The sequence below is a fragment of the Oncorhynchus kisutch genome, linkage group LG6 (assembly GCF_002021735.2).
Source record: "Oncorhynchus kisutch isolate 150728-3 linkage group LG6, Okis_V2, whole genome shotgun sequence".
Classification (NCBI taxonomy): Eukaryota; Metazoa; Chordata; class Actinopteri; order Salmoniformes; family Salmonidae; genus Oncorhynchus; species Oncorhynchus kisutch.
The window spans coordinates 13327066-13351032 of record NC_034179.2 but is presented as its reverse complement, the minus strand read 5'-3'; the positions used below and the strand labels follow the sequence as shown (position 1 = coordinate 13351032).

Here is a 23967-nt window from a genome sequence, read left to right as displayed (position 1 = left end):
TCATGCCTTTTGCACACATTGTATATAGACTCCCCTTTTTTTCTATTGTGTTATTGACTTGTTAATTGTTTACTCCATGTGTAACTCTGTGTTGTCTGTTCACACTGCTATGCTTTATCTTGGCCAGGTCGCAGGTGCAAATGAGAACTTGTTCTCAACTAGCCTACCTGGTTAAATAAAGGTGAAATAAAATAAAATAAATAAAAAAATCATTAAGTTTGCCGATGACACAACAGTGTCATAGTAGGCCTGATCACCGACAACGACGAGACAGCCTATAGAGAAGCCTATAGAGAAGAGGTCAGAAACCTGACCGTGTGGTGCAAGGACAACATCCTCTCCCTCAACGTGATCACGACAAAGGAGATGATTGTGGACTACAGGAAATTTGCATCACCGCCTGGTATGGCAACTGCTCGGCCTCTGACTGCAAGGCACTACAGAGGGTAATGTGTACCGCCCAGTACATCATCGGGGCCAAGCTTCCTGCCATCCAGGACGTCTATACCAGGCGGTGTCAGAGGAACGCCCTAAAAATTATCAAAGACTCCAGCCACCCTGGTCATAGACTGTTGTCTCTGCTACCGCACGTCAAGCGGTACCGGAGAGCCAAGTCTAGGTCCAAGAGGCTTCTAAACAGTTTCTTCCCCCAGTTTCTGCCCCCGCACATTGACTCTGTACCGGTACCCCCTCTATATAGCCTCCACATTGACTCTGTACCGGTACCCCCTCTATATAGCCTCCACATTGACTCTGTACCGATGCCCCCTCTATATAGCCTCCACATTGACTCTGTACCAGTACCCCCTGTATATAGCCTCCACATTGACTCTGTACCAGTACCCCCTGTATATAACCTCCACATTGACTCTGTACCAGTACCCCCTGTATATAGCCTCCACATTGACTCTGTACCAGTACCCCCTCTATATAGCCTCCACATTGACTCTGTACCAGTACCCCCTGTATATAGCCTCCACATTGACTCTGTACCAGTACCCCCTGTATATAACCTCCACATTGACTCTGTACCAGTACCCCCTGTATATAGCCTCCACATTGACTCTGTACCAGTACCCCCTGTATATAGCCTCGCTATTGTTATTATGCTTCTGTTCTTTAATTATTTGTTACTTTTATTACTTACTTTTTAAAATGTATTTTCATAAAACTGCATTGTTGGTTAATGGCTTGTAAGCACACATTTCACTGTAAGGTCTACACCAGTTGTATTTGGCACATGTGACAAATACAATTATATTTGATAATTCTGTACGTAAATCCTATACACCCCATTTAATATGATATGTAACATTTCATATGGTATGTATTCATTTGTCAATGTCCTTCACCCATTTGTATGATATGTTACAAACTACAATTCGTATTATATGACCAATACGTTACATATTTGCAAAACTAATTCTAGCTAGGTGGCTAACGTTAGCTAATGTTAGCCTGGCTAGGGTTTAGGGTCAGGGGTTAGGGTTAAGTTTAGGTGTAAGGTTAGTGTTAGCTAACAGGCCAAGTAGTCACAAAGTAGCTAAGATGCTAAAGTTGTCTGTGATGAGATTCAAACTCGCAACCTTTGGGTTGCTAGATGTTTGCGATATATGCCTACGCATCCACCCCGACCAACCACCTTACTTTTCGCTTTTGACATAATTAATCATCTGTCTTACAGCATGTAACCATACCATACATAACATCATACTAATTAGATTTTTCCAGAATTATGTTTACTATGTTATGTCTAGTCTATGAGACCAGGTTGTCCTGAGGTGTGTGTGTGTGTGTTGCATGTGACTCCTTTGTGTGGTAAAGCATCTTCTCCATTAACTCTTTAGTGACTTCCATTGTTGTGGAGGTAAAGATTGATCTCTATGGTCATGAAGTGGGCAAGCTGTTGTGTGTGCATGTGTGTGTGAGAGAGAGGGAGAGAGAGAGAGAAACAAAAAAAACTAGGAGTTGTCTGCTGTTTGTGTTCTCCAATAAAACCATATGCCTTCCAAATACAACAAGCAAGCAGAGTGGGGGAAAGATGGAGCTGGGATGGGGAGGGAACTAGACAAATGAGCATTTCTACGCTCTGCTCTCTCTCACACACACGCACGCACACACACACACACACACACACACGCACACGCACACGCACACGCACACACACACACACACACACACACACACACACACACACACACACACACACACACACACAACCTACTCTGGCCCCTGCTAAAAGGCTGCTGAGTAAGAACGTAAGTGCCAACCGAGGGAGTGTGAGCGACAGATATTGACCCAGCAGGCTCTGAGACGTCAGTGTGGGAACGCGGTTATTGATTATCGCCACGGCAATAAAGGTTCCGCAGGGTTTTCAGAGTGTCACGACTGGGGCCCCCGGAGGGATTGTGACTTGGGGAACAAAAGAGAGAGAAGGAGATTGGTGGTGGTAGATAGATAGATAGATAGACAGTGACCGCTTCCGGGGGGGGGGGGTATGTATCAGTGGGGCCCCTGGCTGTCAGACCCCCCACTATGTGTCACGTGTGTATGTGTGAGAGAGCACGTTTGTCTGTGTCCATTCACTGAATAAACATTTAGTCTCTCTCCAAAGCCTCCATCTAGCTCGGCTGTGAACCTGTTGGCCCTCTCTGCACACCCTGCCACCCCACCACGCCACTGACCCTTCACCTATCACCTTTAACCCAGCCTGTAAAAGTTATTGAACTCTCCCAGACCTGCAGCTGCAGAGGGTGCTGGGAAACTGGCCAGCAGGGTCATGGGGGTCAGGGGGTGTGACAGGGTGTCATGAATAGATGTCCCTTTTCCCGTCTTGATCCCCTGTCCAGAGAGCGAGGCAAAAACGGATTGTCCCCCCTGACATTGCTGTGGCTGGCTCATTGATTGAATTGAGGCCCTCCAAAAGCTCCCTGAATTCAGTTTAGATTCCTGTCATGTTTATACTTCTCTTCTTCTCCTACTCTCTTCTTCTCTCTTCTACTCTCTTCTTCTCCTCTGACCTATGTCATGCCAATCTCTCTTTCTGTCTCTCTTTCACTCTCTGTTTTCTTTCCTGATTATACCCTCTTTCAGTGTTGCTTGGTCTCTCTTCCTGCCCTTGAATAACTAACTGTTCATTGAATAACTGCGTTTGGAATGTAAACTCAATGCCTCCCTCTTCAGGCAATAGGTAGATATTGACAGAAACTAACATTGTGTTAAGTTTGTAAACTTAATTTCTCCCTCATAGACTATCAGAAGTGTGTACTGTTTAGATCATGGCCACTATTTGGTTGTTAGATATTGAATATTCAAACATTGTGTGTTGAGTAGCCGTAGCCTAGCTTTAATACGGTTGTTAGAATCCCAGTAAGCAACGTTGACATCGGGTGCATTTATGTGCTGAATGAAAGGTGAAAATATGTATTTTGCGGATGTTAAAAATACGTTATTTAGAGAGGTTCAAAATATTATTTTTCACTCATTGATTTTATGGCCAAATTTCAGTTTCGCATACATTCTCAATTAATTAAACATTATATCACAATAATACATTTTCAAGCCTCTTAATATAGGAAAGAGGAGCCAACTGAAGATTGTCCCTAACCAAAAATATATGGAATTGGATTTGAAATCAAGGTTGGTCCTGACTGCACGCCAAAAAGACAACCGGTCCTGATAGGACCAGAAAATAATGTCGCCGTCGGTAACTGGGATGACAATAATCGCTCATAAACCAAAGCTACTTTTTCTAAATGTTTAAACGCACACCAGCAGCAGGTTATCAATTCATTTAAAAGCCCGTTAAAATGTGCGGAAATAGTAGCCTACTATAAGCAAATAGTTACATTGTATCATGCAGGTGATACAATTTTCTCACAGGGCTTTTGGTGCGGAAGTTGTAATTTAAAACCTTCCACCGATACTGCCAAGGAAAGAGATTCATCTTGAGGGGGGTTTAAAATTGAGGAAAACACCATTTTCCTTATTGCTGACGCGGACTGGGAGCTGTAGCTACATGCAGTAGCTTGGACTGCTACATCCACCATGTTTCTTTGGGTTTTAGTTTTAGGGGCCTTCGTTTCTAGATCAGAATGTTACTTTTCGGAGGAGAAATATCCAGAAGAATCGAAAATGCAGCCGCCAACGGTTGTTATTGCGATCATTGCTCGGAACGCGGCGCATTCCTTGCCTTACTACCTCGGAGCATTGGAGAGACTGAACTATCCCAAAGCACGCATTTCTGTTTGGTAGGTGGCAGACGTCCTGCCAGCGCTCTTTCCCTGGCCGCTATTTGTTAAAATATCATTCTTATCAAACTCGTGGGCGATCAATCGCATTTGGATTAGATTAAGAATACCTCTCGTCCCCAGTCGCCAATCCCCATAATCCCGTTAGAACCATTGACCTCCTAACAAAATATAACGCTTCAGCTTCTATAGGGTACTCTAATTATGCTTTCTTTCTTTTTCTCCAATGCAGAGTTCATGAAGTAACATTTTAAGCCATTGTATTATGCAATTAGATGGTTTTCACATTAGCCTGTACTTTACGCCAGACTTGCCTTGCTTATATGTTTTCCAGTTTCTTGAAGTACTTTGGAAATCCAATTTATGTCAATATTGAAGCTGAAATAGTATTTCCATTGCTTTTTCCATAGACACTCTTATCCAGGGAAATTTTCAGTACATTTCCAGTACAGTTCATACTGTACTGTGCCCCTGTGGGAATTGAACCCACAACCCTAGTTTTGCAAGTTCCATGCTCTCCCAACTGAGCCACATCATCACATCTCATTGTCACAAACCACTTGATGTCTCAATGTACTCAATACCGTATTGGTCATTGTTTTTCATCATGCAGATAGAAAGTCTACAGGTACAAACCTAGATGACCAGCCTATGTACAATACAGTCATGTACATTTACATTAAGTGGTTTGTAAGGATGGTCAATTAATACTGCACAAAAAAGTGGTTGTTTTCAATGTTATTTGATCAAGAAACATATTTAATTTGATATTTTGTGTCTTTGCTGATAACCTAAATGTTTGAGGACAGGGGATTGTTCTTTCTGGATCATTAGAATGACAGTCACAGAGAAAAGGACAGGGGAATGTTCTTTCTGGATCATTAGAATGACAGTCACAGACAAAAGGACAGGGGAATGTTCTTTATGGATCATTAGAATGACAGTCACAGACAAAAGGACAGGGGAATGTTCTTTCTGGATCATTAGAATGACAGTCACAGACAAAAGGACAGGGGAATGTTCTTTCTGGATCATTAGAATGACAGTCACAGACAAAAGGACAGGGGAATGTTCTTTATGGATCATTAGAATGACAGTCACAGACAAAAGGACAAGGGGTTGTTCTTTCTGGATCATTAGAATGACAGTCACAGAGAAAAGGACAGGGGGTTGTTCTTTCTGGATTCCATTAGAATGACAGTCACAGAGAAAAGGTACAGGACAACAACTCTTACAAGATCAACTATTGAATCCTGCAAGATACTGTTCTTAATTATACATCTATCTTTTTGCCAAAGCAGAGATGCTGAAATTTTTTTATTTTTCCTGCCTCTATCGGTCCGCTAATACTAGTTAAGACACAGTGCATTACTTTTGTGACTTTTTTATATTTTATAAACAGTACCAGTCAAAAGTTTGGACACACCTACTCATTCAATGTCTTCACTATTATTCTACAATGTAGAAAATAGACAAAATGAAGAAAAACCCTGGAATGAGTAGGTGTGTCCAAACCTTTGACTGGTACTATATATATATATATTATATATATATATATACACATGTTTTTATAACAAAACAAATGTTCAGATGTTTCAGGGTGTGCTGCAGCAGCCTCAGAACCCCTACCTCCCTTGGCAAGAGAAACACCTGATTCAATTAGTCAAAGGCTTGATGATTAGTTGCCTAATTGAATCAGGTGTGCCAGTTTAGGGTTAAAACAAATTCTGTGAAAAGTCCTGGGGCCAAGGAGTGGGTTAGGTGTGTCTATGTCCCCATGTCAGACAGTGTGTCTATGTCCCCATGTCAGACAGTGTGTCTATATCCCCATGTCAGACAGTGTGTCTCCATGTCAGACAGTGTGTCTATGTCCCCATGTCAGACAGTGTGTCTATGCCCCCATGTCAGACAGTATGTCCCCATGTCAGACAGTGTGTCCCCATGTCAGACAGTGTGTCCCCATGTCAGACAGTGTGTCCCCATGTCAGACAGTGTGTCCCCATGTCAGACAGTGTGTCTATGTCCCCATGTCAGACAGTGTGTCCCCATGTCAGACAGTGTGTCCCCATGTCAGACAGTGTGTCTATGTCCCCATGTCAGACAGTGTGTCTCCATGTCAGACAGTGTGTCTATGTCCCCATATCCGCAGGGCAGCGACAGATCACAATGCTGACAACACTACAGCTGTTCTGAGAGAATGGCTGACAGTCATGCAACAGTTTTATCACTACGTGGAATGGAGGCCTATGGAGCATCCTACGTAGGTTTGAGTTGTGTTCAGCATTATCTTGTTTTCTTCTAGAAGTATGCATGCTTGTACGTGTGTGTGTGTGTGTGTGTGTGTTGACACAGTTGATTAGCTCTGAAAAACCCTTGATTATCAGCTCATTTGTATAAACTCTGTATTAGTTTACCTGAACATCCAGACAGTAGTAGCAGTAGCCGACAGCTGAGCCTCAACTCACAATGTAACTTTAAAACACAGTGTGAATAGAAAAGAAAGCCTTAAATAAATGTTTGGTGTTTACAGAGCCTGCTGACAACAGTACTACCTGACCTGAGGTCACCTCTCATTTTCTCTCTCTAAGTACCTCAAAGCAATGCAGGAATGATACTGTAGCATGCCTCTGCAAGTGTGTGTGCGTCGGTTGGTGTGTGTGTGTGTCTCATTCTGACTCCCTCACAGGTCCTACCCAGGAGAGATGGGGCCTAAATACTGGAGCAACGGCAGATATGAATACCTGATGAAACTTAAACAGGCTGCTCTCAACTTCGCCAAGACACGCTGGGCTGACTACATACTGGTACAGTCACATGTCTACTCTGTCCTCTGGCCTACAAGTAGAATCATGTCTACTCTGTCCTCTGGCCTACAAGTAGATTCATGTCTACTCTGTCCTCTGGCCTACAAGTAGAATCATGTCTACTCTGTCCTCTGGCCTACAAGTAGCATCATATCTCCTCTGGCCTACAAGTAGAATCATGTCTACTCTGTCCTCTGGCCTACAAGTAGCATCATATCTACTCTGTCCTCTGGCCTACAAGTAGCATCATATCTACTCTGTCCTCTGGCCTACAAGTAGAATCATGTCTACTCTTTCCTCTGGCCTACAAGTAGCATCATATCTACTCTGTCCTCTGGCCTACAAGTAGAATTATGTCTACTCTGTCCTCTGGCCTACAAGTAGAATTATGTCTACTCTGTCCTCTGGTCTACAAGTAGAATCATGTCTACTCTGTCCTCTGGCCTACAAGTAGCATCATATCTACTCTGTCCTCTGGCCTACAAGTAGAATCATGTCTACTCTGTCCTCTGGCCTACAAGTAGCATCATATCTACTCTGTCCTCTGGCCTACAAGTAGAATCATGTCTACTCTGTCCTCTGGCCTACAAGTAGATTTCATGTCTACTCTGTCCTCTGGCCTACAAGTAGCATCATACCTACTCTGTCCTCTGGCCTACAAGTAGAATCATATCTACTCTGTCCTCTGGGTTACAAATAGCATCATATCTACTCTGTCCTCTGTACTACAAGTTGAATCATATCTACTCTGTCCTCTGGCCTACAAGTAGATTCATATCTACTCTGTCCTCTGGCCTACAAGTAGAATCATATCCACTCTGTCCTCTGTACTACAAGTTGAATCATATCTACTCTGTCCTCTGGGTTACAAATAGCATCATATCTACTCTGTCCTCTGGCCTACAAGTAGATTCATATCTACTCTGTCCTCTGGCCTACAAGTAGAATAATAACTACTCTGTCCTCTGGCCTACAAGTAGCATCATATCCACTCTGTCCTCTGTACTACAAGTAGAATCATATCTACTCTGTCCTCTGGGTTACAAATAGCATCATATCTACTCTGTCCTCTGGCCTACAAGTAGATTCATACCTACTCTGTCCTCTGGCCTACAAGTAGAATAATATCTACTCTGTCCTCTGGCCTACAAGTAACATCATATCTACTCTGTCCTCTGGCCTACAAGTAACATCATATCTACTCTGTCCTCTGGCCTACAAGTAGCTTCATATCTACTCTGTCCTCTGGCCTACAAGTAGAATCATATCTACTCTGTACTCTGGCTTACAAGTAGCTTCATATCTACTCTGTCCTCTGGCCAAGAAGTAGCATCATATCTACTCTGTCCTCTGGCCTACAAGTAGCATCATATCTACTCTGTCCTCTGGCCTACAAGTAGATTCATATCTACTCTGTCCTCTGGCCTACAAGTAGCATCATATCTACTCTGTCCTCTGGGTTACAAGTAGCATCATATCTACTCTGTACTCTGGCTTACAAGTAGATTCATATCTACTCTGTCCTCTGGCCTACAAGTAGCATCATATCTACTCTGTCCTCTGGGCTACAAATAGCATCATATCTACTCTGTCCTCTGGGATACAAGTAGCTTCATATCTACTCTGTCCTCTGGGTTACAAGTAGTATCATATCTCCTCTGTCCTCTGGGTTACAAGTAGCATCATATCTACTCTGTCCTCTGTACTACAAGTAGAATCATATCTCCTCTGTCCTCTGGCCTACAAGTAGCATCATATCTGCCCTGTCCTCTGGCCTACAAATAGCATCATATCTACTCTGTCCTCTGGCCTACAAGTAGCATCATATCTACTCTGTCCTCTGGCCTACAAGTAGCATCATATCTGCTCTGTCCTCTGGCCTACAAATAGCATCATATCTACTCTGTCCTCTGGCCTACAAGTAGTATCATAGCTTTCTTTCATTACCCACATACAGAGTGTGACCCTGCTATGGTTGTTACCAAAAAGATCAGTGTGCTTTGGTTTCCACCGCCTCACTAAACACACCGTGTCATCCGTTGACCATCTCTGTCTGTGCCCTTGATCTCCACTATATTGTTATTATATAATATGATAATATATCATATTATTACATCTCTGTCTCCTCCAGTACGCTGACACAGACAACATCCTGACCAACCCAGAGACTCTGAACCTTCTGATAGCAGAGAACAAGTCTGTTGTGGCTCCCATGCTGGACTCTCAGGGAGCCTACTCCAACTACTGGTGCGGCATCACTCCCCAAGTAAGACAGTAAAGATCTGAGCCAGCACAGTGGGTTGTGGGTAGGCACGATTGTGTGAAATGGAAAGTTGGTTTGTATAAATGCGATTAAAGACCATATTGTTTTCATTTCAATCATTCATTTACATGGGGACAGATGCAATTAAAACATTGACACGTTGAACGTACAAACAGTCAGATACGTACCCTGTGTGTCTGTTCCCAGGGTTACTACCGGCGTACAGCTGAGTATTTCCCCACCAGACAGCGCCACCGGCTGGGCTGCTACCCGGTGCCCATGGTCCACTCTACCTTCCTGCTGGACATGAGGAAGACGGGTATGAAGAAGCTGGCCTTCCACCCTCCTCACCTGGACTACTCCTGGCCCTTCGATGACATCATCGTCTTCGCCTTCTCCTGCCGCGTCTCAGGTTGGGGTCTACAGTACAGCATGTACATTATAATGCACACACAGTCAGTCATGAATGCACGTGCACCCACACACACTTAGTCTAATAATGTGTAATCGCAAACATCCACATCCCTGCTGCTGGGGTGTAATCAATGTGTTCCTTGTGTAAAAGGCTAGATGATTACATGCACATGTTGCTGGCCACGTCGAGGCCATGGAGACTGTTTAATAACAGAGTTTATTGTGCTGTGTGTTTCCAGAGGTGCAGATGTACCTGTGTAACAAGGTGAGGTATGGTTACCTGAACGTCCCAGCCAAGCCTCACCACACCATAGAAGACGACAGCATCAGCTTTAGTCATCTCATCCTGGAGGCCACCAGTAAGAAACCTTATTTGGTCGTTTTTCACATCATTCTAAAGTCGGTGTCTAACAGTAATAGATGTGTAATAACTAGGTAATAACGGTAAAAATACCACATCTCTATGTTCTTCCCCCAGTCGATGGCCCCCCCATGGCCCCCTCCAAATACGTGAGCCTCTTCCCCAAACAGAGAGACCTCATGGGCTTCGATGAGGTGAGACAAAGGCCAGGAGCCCAAACTCCTCATCACATACCTGAATAGATTAAATAAGTAGCAGTGGCTTGGAACACTGCTGTAGACTATTTACATCAAATGACATTTTATTTGTCACACGCGCGAAAACAGGTATAGACCTTACCTTGAAGTATAGACCTTACCTTGAAGTATAGACCTTACCGTGAAGTATAGACCTTACCTTGAAGTATAGACCTTACCTTGAAGTATAGACCTTACCTTGAAGTATAGACCTTACCTTGAAGTATAGACCTTACCTTGAAGTATAGACCTTACCTTGAAGTATAGACCTTACCTTGAAGTATAGACCTTACCTTGAAGTATAGACCTTACCGTGAAGTATAGACCTTACCGTGAAGTATAGACCTTACCTTGAAGTATAGACCTTACCTTGAAGTATAGACCTTACCGTGAAGTATAGACCTTACCGTGAAGTATAGACCTTACCTTGAAGTATAGACCTTGCCGTGAAGTATAGACCTTACCTTGAAGTATAGACCTTACCGTGAAGTATAGACCTTGCCGTGAAGTATAGGCCGTGAAGTATAGACCTTACCGTGAAGTATAGACCTTACCGTGAAGTATAGACCTTACCGTGAAGTATAGACCTTACCGTGAAGTATAGACCTTACCGTGAAGTATAGACCTTACCGTGAAGTATAGACCTTACCGTGAAGTATAGACCTTACCGTGAAGTATAGACCTTACCGTGAAGTATAGACCTTACCGTGAAGTATAGACCTTACTGTGAAGTATAGACCTTACCGTGAAGTATAGACCTTACCGTGAAGTATAGACCTTACCGTGAAGTATAGACCTTACCGTGAAGTATAGACCTTACCGTGAAGTATAGACCTTACCGTGAAGTATAGACCTTACCGTGAAGTATAGACCTTACCGTGAAGTATAGACCTTACCGTGAAGTATAGACCTTACCTTGAAGTATAGACCTTACCTTGAAGTATAGACCTTGCCGTGAAGTATAGACCTTACCTTGAAGTATAGACCTTACCGTGAAGTATAGACCTTACCGTGAAGTATAGACCTTACCGTGAAGTATAGACCTTACCGTGAAGTGATTACTTACAAGCCCTTAATGCAGTTAAAAAAAATAGAGTTAGTAAAATATTTACTAAATAAACTAAAGTATAAAATGTAATAAGTAGTTACATAATAAAATAACAATAATTTGGATATATACAGCGGTACCGGTACCGAGTCAATGTGCGGGGGTACAGGTTAGTTGGGGTAATTTATACATGTATAGTAGGTAGGGGTAAAATGACTATACATAGATGACGCCTGACGGGGTGTGGTATACGGTCTGATATACCACGGCTGTCAGCCAATCAGCATTCAGTGCTCGAACCACCCAGTTTATAATGGTAGTATGATCTCTCACACTCAATATAAGATAAGATATACTTTATTAGTTCATACAGGATAGACATTTGTCTTCTACTTTTGACCCAACCCCTCTGATATACACACACAATCTATGGATCACTGTGTCTCTGAGTTGACCTCTGACCCTGGCTGTCCTGTGTTGTAGGTGTACCTGATTAACCTGCGGCGTCGTCAGGACCGTAGAGACAGGATGCTGTATTCTCTCAATGAGCTGGAGATAGATGTCAAGGTGGTGGACGCCATCGATGGAGGGTGAGAATTAGCCTGCGAATCCTGACTCAATTATGCTACGTTTCACTAAACAGAGTTGAATTCAGTCTGGATATCCAGGCTAGGTGAGGATACAAAGCTTGGCATAGCTGTGGCTCTGAGGGAGGTTTAGAGAGAGTTGGAGACTATGATGTCTGTGTGTGTCCTGCAGAGCTCTGAACAGCAGTGATATAAAGATTCTGGGAGTGGACATACTGCCTGGTTACTATGACCCGTTCTCTCGCCGTACCCTGACCAAAGGAGAGGTGGGATGCTTCCTGAGTCATTACTACATCTGGAAGGAGGTGAGGAGCACAGACACACACACACATAGACACGGACACACACACACAGACACAGACACAGACACGGACACACACACACAGACTAGGACACACACACACAAACACACACAGACACGGACACACACACACAGACACACACACAGACACGGACACACACACACAGACACACACACAGACTCAGACACACACACACAGACTAGGATACACACACACACAAACATACACAGACACGGACACACACACACACACACATCTTGGGACATGGGACCTGGAGGGCCATGTCAGTAGGAGCTTAATTGGCTCGTTCAGTAAAGTCGAAATGCCTCTGTGGTCTGTAATTAGAGCTAATTTAAACTACATGTTCCACCCCTCTCAGATGGTAGACCAGCAGATGGACAAGGCGCTGATCTTTGAGGATGACGTGCGTTTCCAGGCCAACTTCAAGCGGCGCGTAATTCGTCTGATGGAGGAGGTGGAGATGGTGGAACTGGACTGGGACATCATGTGAGTCACTGTCACAAACGGTCACCCTGGTGACCAGATGACTACTGCCTACCCGTGTTGCCATGAAGAGGAAAGGGCCTAGCTGCCCTGGACTCATTTTGTATGATAAACTAATCTGGGGGAGAAGGGGGGAGGAGAGGGGGAGGAGGAGGTGGAGGGGAGGGAGGAGGAGGTAGAGGATGAGGGGGAGGAGGAGACGGAGGGGGAGGAGTAGGTGGAAGAGGAGCAGGAGGAGGAGGAGACGGAGGAGTAGGTGGAAGAGGAGCAGGGGGAGGAGGAGGAGACGGAGGAGTACTGACCCTGTCTGTCCAGTACTCTGACTGACCCTGTCTCTCTCTCCTCTGTCCAGTACTCTGACTAACCCTGTCTCTCTCTCCTCTGTCCAGTACTCTGACTAACCCTGTCTCTCTCTCCTCTGTCCAGTACTCTGACTAACCCTGTCTCTCTCTCCTCTGTCCAGTACTCTGACTGACCCTGTCTGTCCAGTACTCTGACTGACCCTGTCTCTCTCTCTCCTCTGTCCACTACTCTGACTAACCCTGTCTCTCTCCCTCCCCTGTCCACTACTCTGACTGACTAACCCTGTCTCTCTCTCTCTCCTCTGTCCACTACTCTGACTGACTAACCCTGTCTCTCTCTCTCCTCTGTCCACTACTCTGACTGACCCTGTCTCTCTCCCTCCCCTGTCCACTACTCTGACTGACTAACCCTGTTTCTCTCCCTCCCTCCCCTGTCCACTACTCTGACTGACTAACCCTGTCTCTCAATTCAATTCAATTCAATTCAAGGGGCTTTATTGGCATGGGAAACATGTGTTAATATTGCCAAAGCAAGTGAGGTAGATAATATATAAAGTGAAATAAACAATACAAAATAACAGTAAACATTACACATGCAATCTCTCTATATCTCTCTCTCTCTCTCTATAGAGCTGCAGGAGTTTTGACCCGTTTTTGTTGGTTAGAGAGAGAGACCCGTTTTTGTTGGTTATGTTGTCATAGTTGTGCCTAGGGGGGCATATGTGGGAGGGAATGCTGTCACCTCCAGGCAGGTGTTTGTCCCCCTGTGTGCTGAGGGTGTCAGGTTCTTGTCCGGTTCTGGCATTTAGGTCGCCACAGACTAGTACATGTCCCTGGGCCTGGAAATGATTGATTTCCCCCTCCAGGATGGAGAAGCTGTCTTCATTAAAATATGGGGATTCTAGTGGGGGGATATAGGTAGCACACAGGAGGACATTTTTCTCTGTTAGGATCATTTCCTTTTGAATTTCTAGCCAAATGTAGAATGTTCCTGTTTTGATTAATTTAATGGAGTGAGTTAGGTCTGCTCTATACCAAATTAGCATACCCCCTGAGTCCCTTCCCTGTTTCACACCTGGTAGTTTGGTGGATGGGACTACCAGCTCTCTGTAACCTAGAGGGCAACCAGTGGGTCCGTCTCCTCTATACCAGGTTTCTTTCTTGCAGGATGACAATGTCTATATTACCGATTTCTTTGGTGAAGTCCGGGTTCCTGCTCTTTAGGCCAAAGGCAGATGACCTCAGGCCTTGGATATTCCAGGATGATATAGTGAAGGCTTTTTGTTCCATAGAGTGTCCAAGGTTGTTGGTCGTGGTTTGGCCTCAGGCCAGTAAGTGTGAGCAGAGCCTGCTGAGCATCTGGTACATGCCATTGGCTTGGGCGAGTGTAAGAGTGGGGGTTGGGACTGTTTCCCGCTCACTACCTGGGCGTATGTGTGGCTTCCATGTTGAGGCCCTCTTTGCGGGGATGGGGTGCATGGGGTGGGCAGGAGTGGCATAGGTCTGATCTGAGGGGGCCTAAATGGGGTGTGAGCATGGTTGACGTGGGGGGTTGTTGATTGGTTGGGGTGGGGGTGTGGATGTGTCTGGGGGTGCTGTGGTCTGGATGTAATTCCTCTTGGCGTGGGTCCTCTATGTGTAGGTCCAGGGGGGGGGGGGGGTCCTGCAGGTCTGGGAGGGTGTGTCACCGGTCTGGGTGGGGTGTCTATTGATCTGTTGCTCCTGTGTGAAGTGTTGGGGATACGTTTGAGAGCGATGTCCTTTAGGGTTCGGGCAAAGGTGGGCACTGCTGCCTTGTAGAGGTGGACCTGGTCATAGAGGCTGTTCAAGTCCAGGGTGGAGTGGTGGGCACTGCTGCCTTGTAGAGGTGGACCTGGTCATGGAGGCTGTTCAAGTCCAGGGTGGAGTGGTGGGCACTGCTGCCTTGTAGAGGTGGACCTGGTCACGGAGGCTGTTCAAGTCCAGGGTGGAGTGGTGGGCACTGCTGCCTTGTAGAGGTGGACCTGGTCATAAAGGCTGGTCAAGTCCAGGGTGGAGTGGTGGGCACTGCTGCCTTGTAGAGGTGGACCTGGTCATAAAGGCTGGTCAAGTCCAGGGTGGAGTGGTGGGCACTGCTGCCTTGTAGAGGTGGACCTGGTCATAAAGGCTGTTCAAGTCCAGGGTGGAGTGGTGGGCACTGCTGCCTTGTAGAGGTGGACCTGGTCATGGAGGCTGTTCAAGTCCAGGGTGGAGTGGTGGGCACTGCTGCCTTGTATAGGTGGACCTGGTCATAAAGGCTGGTCAAGTCCAGGGTGGAGTGGTGGGCACTGCTGCCTTGTAGAGGTGGACCTGGTCATGGAGGCTGTTCAAGTCCAGGGTGGAGTGGTGGGCACTGCTGCCTTGTAGAGGTGGACCTGGTCATAGAGGCTGTTCAAGTCCAGGGTGGAGTGGTGGGCACTGCTGCCTTGTAGAGGTGGACCTGGTCATGGAGGCTGTTCAAGTCCAGGGTGGAGTGGTGGGCACTGCTGCCTTGTAGAGGTGGACCTGGTCATAGAGGCTGTTCAAGTCCAGGGTGGAGTGGTGGGCATTGCTGCCTTGTAGAGGTGGACCTGGTCATAAAGGCTGGTCAAGTCCAGGGTGGAGTGGTGGGCACTGCTGCCTTGTATAGGTGGACCTGGTCATAAAGGCTGGTCAAGTCCAGGGTGGAGTGGTGGGCACTGCTGCCTTGTAGAGGTGGACCTGGTCATGGAGGCTGTTCAAGTCCAGGGTGGAGTGGTGGGCCAGGAAAACATTTGGTTTTGAGGCACAGTCACGGGAAATACTTGCCTTTACCCGCTGTATTGTGGCAGGGTGGAAGTCTTTTCGTGGTAGCAGGGTGGAGATAACCACTTGTGCGTTGGGGAAAGTAGAAGAAGCCTTTTCAATCACTCCCTTCAGTGCTGTGGCCATCCTCTATAAGTCCAGACAGTCCGCACAGACTGCTGTGCTCTCAGGTCGTTTGTGCCTGTGTGTATTATTGTGTGGCTGGGTGAACCAAGTTGGTCCTCAGACAGAAGGTCTAGGGAGCGCTGGGTGTTTGGACACCAGAGTTTAGACACTGTGTTTGGGAAAAAGTTGTTTTTCTTCTATATATTTCCCATTTGAGTCCATAAGTAGTACAATCTGTGTCTTGTGTTTGTCCTCAGTGGGTGTGGGGGGGTTGTCAGAAGGGCTATCAGGGTGGCTGACAGGGGGGGTGCTCAGAGGGGGTGAGAGCCGCTGGGCTTGGGGTTCTTCATTTGTCTGTTCTGCTGTGATGTCGAGACTTTTGTTGGGTGCTGAGGTGGGCTGTTCTGCTGTGGTGTCGAGACTTTTGTTGGGTGCTGAGGTGGGCTGTTCTGCTGGCTTCTCTGTGGGGGTGGCCACCTCTCTAGTGGGTTGTTCTCTGTCACACGCCGTCCCCCTCAACCTCTCCTCCGTCCCCCTCACCCTCTCCTCCATCCCCCTCAACCTCTCCTCCACCAGTAGTCTGATCCTCTCCTCTAGTGCTCTGTTCTTCTCCTGCTCCTGCTCTTTCTCCTGTTGAAGTTGTCTCACCACTGTCTCACCACTGTCTCACCACTGTCTCACCACTGCCCAGAGTGCAGATATGTCTCTCTCCACCTCCAGCATTCCGGGTCTGGTTAGGAGAGTGTTGTTGTGCTGGACTGTTGTCTGGGTCTGTGCTGACTGAAGTGTAATCACCTGCTGTTCCAGCTCCACCTGCCTTACCTCCAGCTGGGTGAATTTGTCCTTCATTTCAATGAGGGAGTGGTAATCTGTGCTGGGAGGTTGACTCTCCGCTGGGGGTTGCTCGTCTGTGGGGTTACATAATGATGGTCTGGTCTGACCCGCTCGGGGTGGGGTATCTTTATCAAGGGAGAGCTTCTCCTGCTGGACTGATTCTTTAATTTGGTGAAAGTCCAGCTGAAACTGTTTGGGGTTACCCTGTACAAGTACTGTTCCGGACTTATAGAGGTTTATATTAGCTGACTCAGAATCCTCATTGTCAAGTATTCTGAGTTTCCACCCCTCGTTAACCCCCCCTCTCTTAACAAAGGGGTAGTGTGCTAATATAGCACTGTGCCATGCCAGGGGATGGTTAGTGTGGAAGAAAAGGTTGCTGATGTTCCCATTTTTGTAATAGTCTCTCTCTCCTCTGTCCAGTACTCTGACTGACCCTGTCTGTCCTCTGTCCAGTACTCTGACTGACCCTGTCTCCCTCCCTCCTCTGTCCACTACTCTGACTAACCCTCTCTCTCTCTCTCTCCCCTGTCCAGTACTCTGACTAAACCTGTCTCTCTCCCTCCCTCCCCTGACCACTACTCTGACTAACCCTGTCTCTCTCTCCTTCCCCTGTCCACTACTCTGACTGACTAACCCTGTCTCTCTCACTCCCCTGTCCACTACTCTGACTGACTAACCCTGTTTCTCTCCTTCCCCTGTCCACTACTCTGACTAACCCTGTCTCTCTCTCCCTCCCCTGTCCACTACTCTGACTGACCCTGTCTCTCTCTCTCCTCTGTCCACTACTCTGACTAACCCTGTCTCTCTCTCTCCTCTGTTCAGTACTCTGACTAACCCTGTCTCTCTCTCTCCTCTGTCCAGTACTCTGACTGACCCGGTCTGTCCTCTGTCCAGTACTCTGACTAACCCTGTCTCTCTCCTTCCCTCCCCTGTCCACTACTCTGACTGACTAACCCTGTCTCTCTCACTCCCCTGTCCACTACTCTGACTGACTAACCCTGTTTCTCTCCTTCCCCTGTCCACTACTCTGACTAACCCTGTCTCTCTCTCTCTCCTCTGTCCACTACTCTGACTAACCCTGTCTCTCTCTCTCCCCTGTCCAGTACTCTGACTGACCCTGTCTCTCTCTCCTCTGTCCAGTACTCTGACTGACCCTGTCTCTCTCTCCTCTGTCCAGTACTCTGACTGACCCTGTCTCTCTCTCCTCTGTCCAGTACTCTGACTGACCCTGTCTCTCTGTCCTCTGTCCAGTACTCTGACTGACCCTGTCTCCCTCTCCTCTGTCCAGTACTCTGACTGACCCTGTCTGTCCTCTGTCCAGTACTCTGACTGACCCTTGTCTCTCTCTCCACTGTCCAGTACTCTGACTGACCCTGTCTCTCTCTCCTCTGTCCAGTACTCTGACTAACCCCGTCTCTCTCTCCTCTGTCCACTACTCTGACTAATCCTGTTTCTCTCTCTCCTCTGTCCACTACTCTGACATACTCTCTCTCTCTCTCCTCTGTCCAGTACTCTGACTGACCCTGTCTCTCTCTCCTCTGCCCAGTACTCTGACTAACCCTGTCTCTCTCTTCTCTGTCCACTACTCTGACTAACCCTGTCTCTCTCTCTCCTCTGTCCACTACTCTGACTAACCCTGTCTCTCCCTCTCCTCTGTCCAGTACTCTGACTAACCCTGTCTCTCTCTCTCCTCTGTCCAGTACTCTGACTAACCCTGTCTCTCTCCCTCCCTCCCCTGTCCAGTACTCTGACTAACCCTGTCTCTCTCTTTCCTCTGTCCAGTACTCTGACTGACCCTGTCTGTCCTCTGTCCAGTACTCTGACTGACCCTGTCTCTCTCTCTCCTCTGTCCACTACTCTGACTAATCCTGTCTCTCTCTCTCCTCTGTCCACTACTCTGACTGACCCTCTCTCTCTCTCCTCTGTCCAGTACTCTGACTGACCCTGTCTCTCTCTCCTCTGCCCAGTACTCTGACTAACCCTGTCTCTCTCTCTCCTCTGTCCAGTACTCTGACTGACCCTGTCTGTCCTCTGTCCAGTACTCTGACTGAGCCTGTCTCTCTCTCTCCTCTGTCCAGTACTCTGACTGACCCTGTCTCTCTCTCTCCTCTGTCCAGTACTCTGACTGACCCTGTCTCTCTCTCTCCTCTGTCCAGTACTCTGACTAACCCCGTCTCTCTCTCTCCTCTGTCCACTACTGACTAACCCTGTCTTTCTCTCTCCTCTGTCCAGTACTCTGACTGTCCTCTGTCCAGTACTCTGGCTGACTCTGTCTGTTCTCTGTCCAGTACTCTGTCTGTCCTCTGTCCAGTACTCTGACTGACTCTGTCTGTCCTCTGTCCAGTACTCTGTCTGTCCTCTGTCCAGTACTCTGTCTGTCCTCTGTCCAGTACTCTGACTAACTCTGTCTGTCCTCTGTCCAGTACTCTGACTAACTCTGTCTGTCCTCTGTCCAGTACTCTGACTAACTCTGTCTGTCCTCTGTCCAGTACTGTGACTGACTCTGTCTGTCCTCTGTCCAGTACTCTGACTAACTCTGTCTGTCCTCTGTCCCCAGTTACCTGGGCCGTAAGCAGGTGAAGCCAGGTGATGAGGAGGAGGTGGTGGAGAATGTGTTGTCCTCTGACTAACTAACTCTGTCTCTCCTTTGTCCCCAGTTACCTGGGCCGTAAGCAGGTGAAGCCAGGTGATGAGGAGGTGGTGGAGAACGTGAGGAACCTGGTGGTAGCAGACTATTCCTACTGGACCCTGTCCTATGCCATCTCTCTCCAGGGTGCCCAGAAACTGCTCAACGCTGAACCCCTCTCCAAGATGCTGCCCGTCGACGAATTCTTACCCATCATGTACGACAAACACACCAAGTAAGTACCTCAACTGTTTAAAAAATATATATATATTCTTGTATTTATTTAGCCATTCTTAAGATGTTCTCAGATCACTGAGACCAGACACACCAAGTAGGTGGAACTGAAACCAGAATAATTATGTTAGCTCGCCCTGCGCTAATGCCTATACCCCTCACACTCAACTCTGGACCTCGAAGCCAGTTCCACTGCATTCTTTCATTATTGCCCTCTAATCAGGGACTGATTTAGACCTGGGACACCAGACAGGTTTGTAATGTGCAGGAGATCCAGGTTCAAACCCAGTTGGTACGTAAGTCTGACAACAATGCTCCATAGGGGAGAGAGCTGGTGAAACGAAGTAGCCAAATTGTCTTTGAAAAGTAGTGTCATAAGTTCTCAAGAATCAGCTCCAAGATAGTCCAGTACCACCCTGGGATCGTCCCTGAAAGATTAGTTTTACTAGGACCATCCTTCATCCATTGCCAATGGAACTTAATATGATTTTAGTGCTACAAAGCTGTCAGGCAACTCTGCTTTGTGCCATTAAAAATTGCATTTAATCTTGTGTAGCTTGTTCTGACCCTTTGCCAGCATTGAACTGCCAAAGCTATAGCAACAACCTATAGCAACAACCTATAGCAACAACCTATAGCAACAACTTATAGCAACAACTTATAGCAACAACCTATAGCAACAACTTATAGCAACAACCTATAGCAACAACTTACAGCAACAACCTATAGCAACAACCTATAGCAACAACTTATAGCAACAACCTATAGCAACAACCTATAGCAACAACTTATAGCAACAACCAATAGCAACAACCTATAGCAACAACTTATAGCAACAACCTATAGCAACAACCTATAGCAACAACCTATAGCAACAACTTATAGCAACAACCTATAGCAACAACTAATAGCAACAACCTATAGCAACAACCTATAGCAACAACCTATAGCAACAACCTATAGCAACAACCTATAGCAACACCCTATAGCAACACCCTATAGCAACAACCTATAACAACAACCTATAGCAACAACCTATAGCAACAACCTATAGCAGCATCCTATAGCAACACCTCCTAATTAGCTGCAGTTTTGGATAAACGTTAAGCATAAATGTAGCTTTGGAATGGACAGATTTGAAAACCACTGTTACAATCACCAGCCTATGGTTTCACATTTATAGCCTCCCATTGATGTTCACCTTCCTGTGAACACATTCTTAGCTCAACTCTTAAAAGCCTGCTTTTAAAATAGCTTTCCACAATTAAAATGTTCTGAAACACATTCACATTTTAGTTATGTCAAGAAGTCCAAATGTTTTGTACTTTGCTTCATGTTAGTTTTAGTCTCTGCTGACTGACTTGGCTTGTTGTAGCGTTCCAGGTTCATGTGGTCAACTCCCTGTCTCTCTCTCTGGCTGCATGACATGTGTCTGCCAGACCAAGCTAATAGAACCCAGAGCCTCTCTGAGCCAATGGGAACCAGGCATGCATCCAGAAGTCTGTTAGAATGCCTTTGCGTTCTGTTGAGAATTCCTGTGTGTTCTGTCATGTGTGGAAACCTGGCCAGCTGCCATCATCCCTAGTCCTTGTCCCCCTCCCCCTTCCCATCCTCTTCCCTGTGTGGTTCTGCTTCAATGTGCTTGGAGTTGATTCTGGGTCTTCTGACTAACTGATTAATTCTTTCCAAGAGTTGCCCAACCCACAAACTCATTCCCAGTACTTATATTATAACCTTGTTTCCACAAAATATATTTCATGTCATTTCATCTCTCTTTGTAATGTTTCGAAATGACCAGTACATTTTAAAACTGTTACCTTTCATAGGATTACATTTGATCTGTGTATTGTTACCCAGCATAACACTGTATCATGTAACTGTATGATGAAGTGTGTCCCTGTTCTGGATATTTATGTACACACAGTTATATCTTTGTTATGGACAGGCTAGTTTTTATCTCCTTAGTGGGAGTTTTATCATCAGACGTAATGTTGTCATCGTCCTGTGACCAATGTATCTCTAACCTCCCTGTCCTGTTGGTCAACAGTGAGAACTACAAGTCCCACTATCCTAACCGTAACCTGCAGGCGTTCTCCACACGCCCCCTACTGGTGCAACCAGCCCAATATGCCGGGGACCCCAAGTGGGTGAGCGACACAGAGACCTCCACGTTGTGGGACGACGACAACGTGCGAACAGACTGGAGGGGCTCCCACAAGACGCTGAAGGGGGCTCCCCAACCCGACATGCTGCAGACGTCATATAAAGATGAGCTGTAGTCCAACCATATGTATTCATGCCTGATTCACACTGCACAGCCAACCCCATCCTTACTGCGCTGACTTGGATATGGTCTGTTCACGTTGTTCTTTTACAGCACGGTTCCAAAAACAACTGTGGATGCATAACCAGGCAGGTAGTGTTTGGTTTGACTCGGTAGTGTGAAAAGGGTTACTGGTTATGGTGTCACTGCTGACTGTGCCATTCATCAGCGACACTTCATTTCTCACTGTATAATTGGCCATGTTGTATTTGGTACGTCGGTCCATAATCACTGGGAGTGACTGAATATACAGACAGCAGTGATGCTGGCGGAGGCTCTATAGACTTGGTCAAGTGCCCCAAGACCTGATTTCAAAGTGTGTGTGGGTTTGTTTGTGTGTGTTCAAATCAAGTGATGCATGTTAGGAATGGCAGCGTTTATGGAAGGACACTCCTATACTGTCAGACACCTTCAAGGGTTGGGGTCAATTTCAAATTGAAGGCATTCAATTCAGGAAGTAAACTGAAATTACATTTCAATTATGAATCATATATATATATATAGCACAGTTGGGGTCAATTCCTATTGAAGCCAGTCAATTCAGGTAGTGAATTGAATTTAAAATTAATTAAATAAATAAGCTTCTACTTTTCAGTTTATTAAGACGTGATTGAAAAAAATAAAATAAAATAAATAAATAAATATATATATATATATATATATAATCAATAGGAATGACCCCAACTGTGCTATTGTGCACTGCAGAGCACTCCAGGGCCTGGGTGAGTGACCCTCGCTGTACATCTAGTCACTGGGCGTCAGAAAACAGAAATACAGGAGGAAACCATTCTCTTTTATATCACATTCTACTCATTCTGTGTGGTAATATGTTAGGAGCAGTGTCTCTCTCTAGGCCTGACCTCATGGTAGACTTACACCAGATCAACAGTCCAGAGAGAAGCCTGCAAACCATATTCTCCTGACATCATTGATGGTGTCAGTTGCCACGACAATCAAGTTACATTCTGACTGAGCTCATCTATATTGGTTTGTGTTGATGTATTTTGTCTGTGTACAAATTCTATTATTTGTACAATTCATATGGACAGTTTTCCTAATTTATTTCTAGCATTATATTGTGCTTTTTGAATGCACAGTATTAAACCCAAGTGCAATGTCTTAATTGTAGTGAAATTCCCTCTTTGTCAAATAAATGACTATACTGTACCTTGATGCCAAGCAACTTTGAAGATCAAATGTTTTTCAAAAGTAGCACATTTGGCAGAAGCTTTGTCAGTGCCAAAACTGTTCAAAGATGGATGTGACAATGATGTAACTAACTTTATACATGATTAAAAATCAACTTTTTCAATTTTTATTGAAATCTATCTATGAAAATGCACTGCCATTTTTAAGATACATGTACTGACACGAAAGCACCACAAGAGGGCAGTGTATGAATAAGGCATTTTTTAGGGAAGTGTAGTTAGTGTAGTTAGTTACTCTGAAATGATCAGCTGCAGAAAAAGTACCCAATTGTCATACTTGAGGAAAAGTAAAAATGCCTTAATAGAAAATTACTCAAGTGAAAGTCATACAGTTTTTATTACTTGAGTAAACATCTAAAAGTATTTGGTTTAAAATAAACAGTCGTGGCCAAAAGTTTTGAGGTATGACACAAAGATTAATTTCCACAAAGTTTGCTGCTTCAGTGTCTTTAGATATATTTGTCAGATGTTACTATGGAATACTAAAGTATAATTACAAGCATTTCAACAGTGTCAAAGGCTTTTATTGACAACTACATGAAGTTGATGCAAAGAGTCAATATTTGCAGTGTTGACCCTTCTTTTTCAAGACCTCTGCAATCTGCCCTGGCATGATGTCAATTAACTTATGGGCCACATCCTGAATGATGGCAGCCCATTCTGGCATAATCAATCTTTGGAGTTTGTCTGAATTTGTGGGTTTTTGTTTGTCCACCCGCCTCTTGAGGATTGACCACAAGTTCTCAATGGGATTAAGTTCT

General features: G+C 45.6%; 1 protein-coding gene across 1 annotated transcript; it reads left to right on the top strand.

Annotated features, from left to right (window-relative positions):
• Positions 1-3799: 3799 nt before the first annotated feature.
• LOC109892347 (procollagen galactosyltransferase 2) lies at positions 3800-23316 on the top strand. The gene is made up of 12 exons (XM_031826215.1): positions 3800-4250; positions 6400-6510; positions 6937-7054; positions 9186-9320; positions 9525-9729; positions 9971-10090; positions 10210-10286; positions 11860-11966; positions 12136-12268; positions 12645-12772; positions 19473-19676; positions 21723-23316. Exons 1-12 carry the CDS (start codon positions 4048-4050, stop codon positions 21952-21954), a joined length of 1773 nt encoding a protein of 590 aa, XP_031682075.1. The 5' UTR covers positions 3800-4047; the 3' UTR covers positions 21955-23316.
• The last annotated feature ends 651 nt before the right edge of the window (positions 23317-23967 follow it).

Excerpts from the sequence above, each read along its gene's own strand:
- LOC109892347 (XM_031826215.1), top strand. The coding sequence starts at position 4,048 with ATGTTTCTTTGGGTTTTAGTTTTAGGGGCCTTCGTTTCTAGATCAGAA. Across the intron at positions 4,251-6,399 it reads AAAGCACGCATTTCTGTTTG|GGCAGCGACAGATCACAATG; the intron begins GTAGGTGGCAGA and ends CCATATCCGCAG. Across the intron at positions 19,677-21,722 it reads ATGTACGACAAACACACCAA|TGAGAACTACAAGTCCCACT; the intron begins GTAAGTACCTCA and ends GTTGGTCAACAG.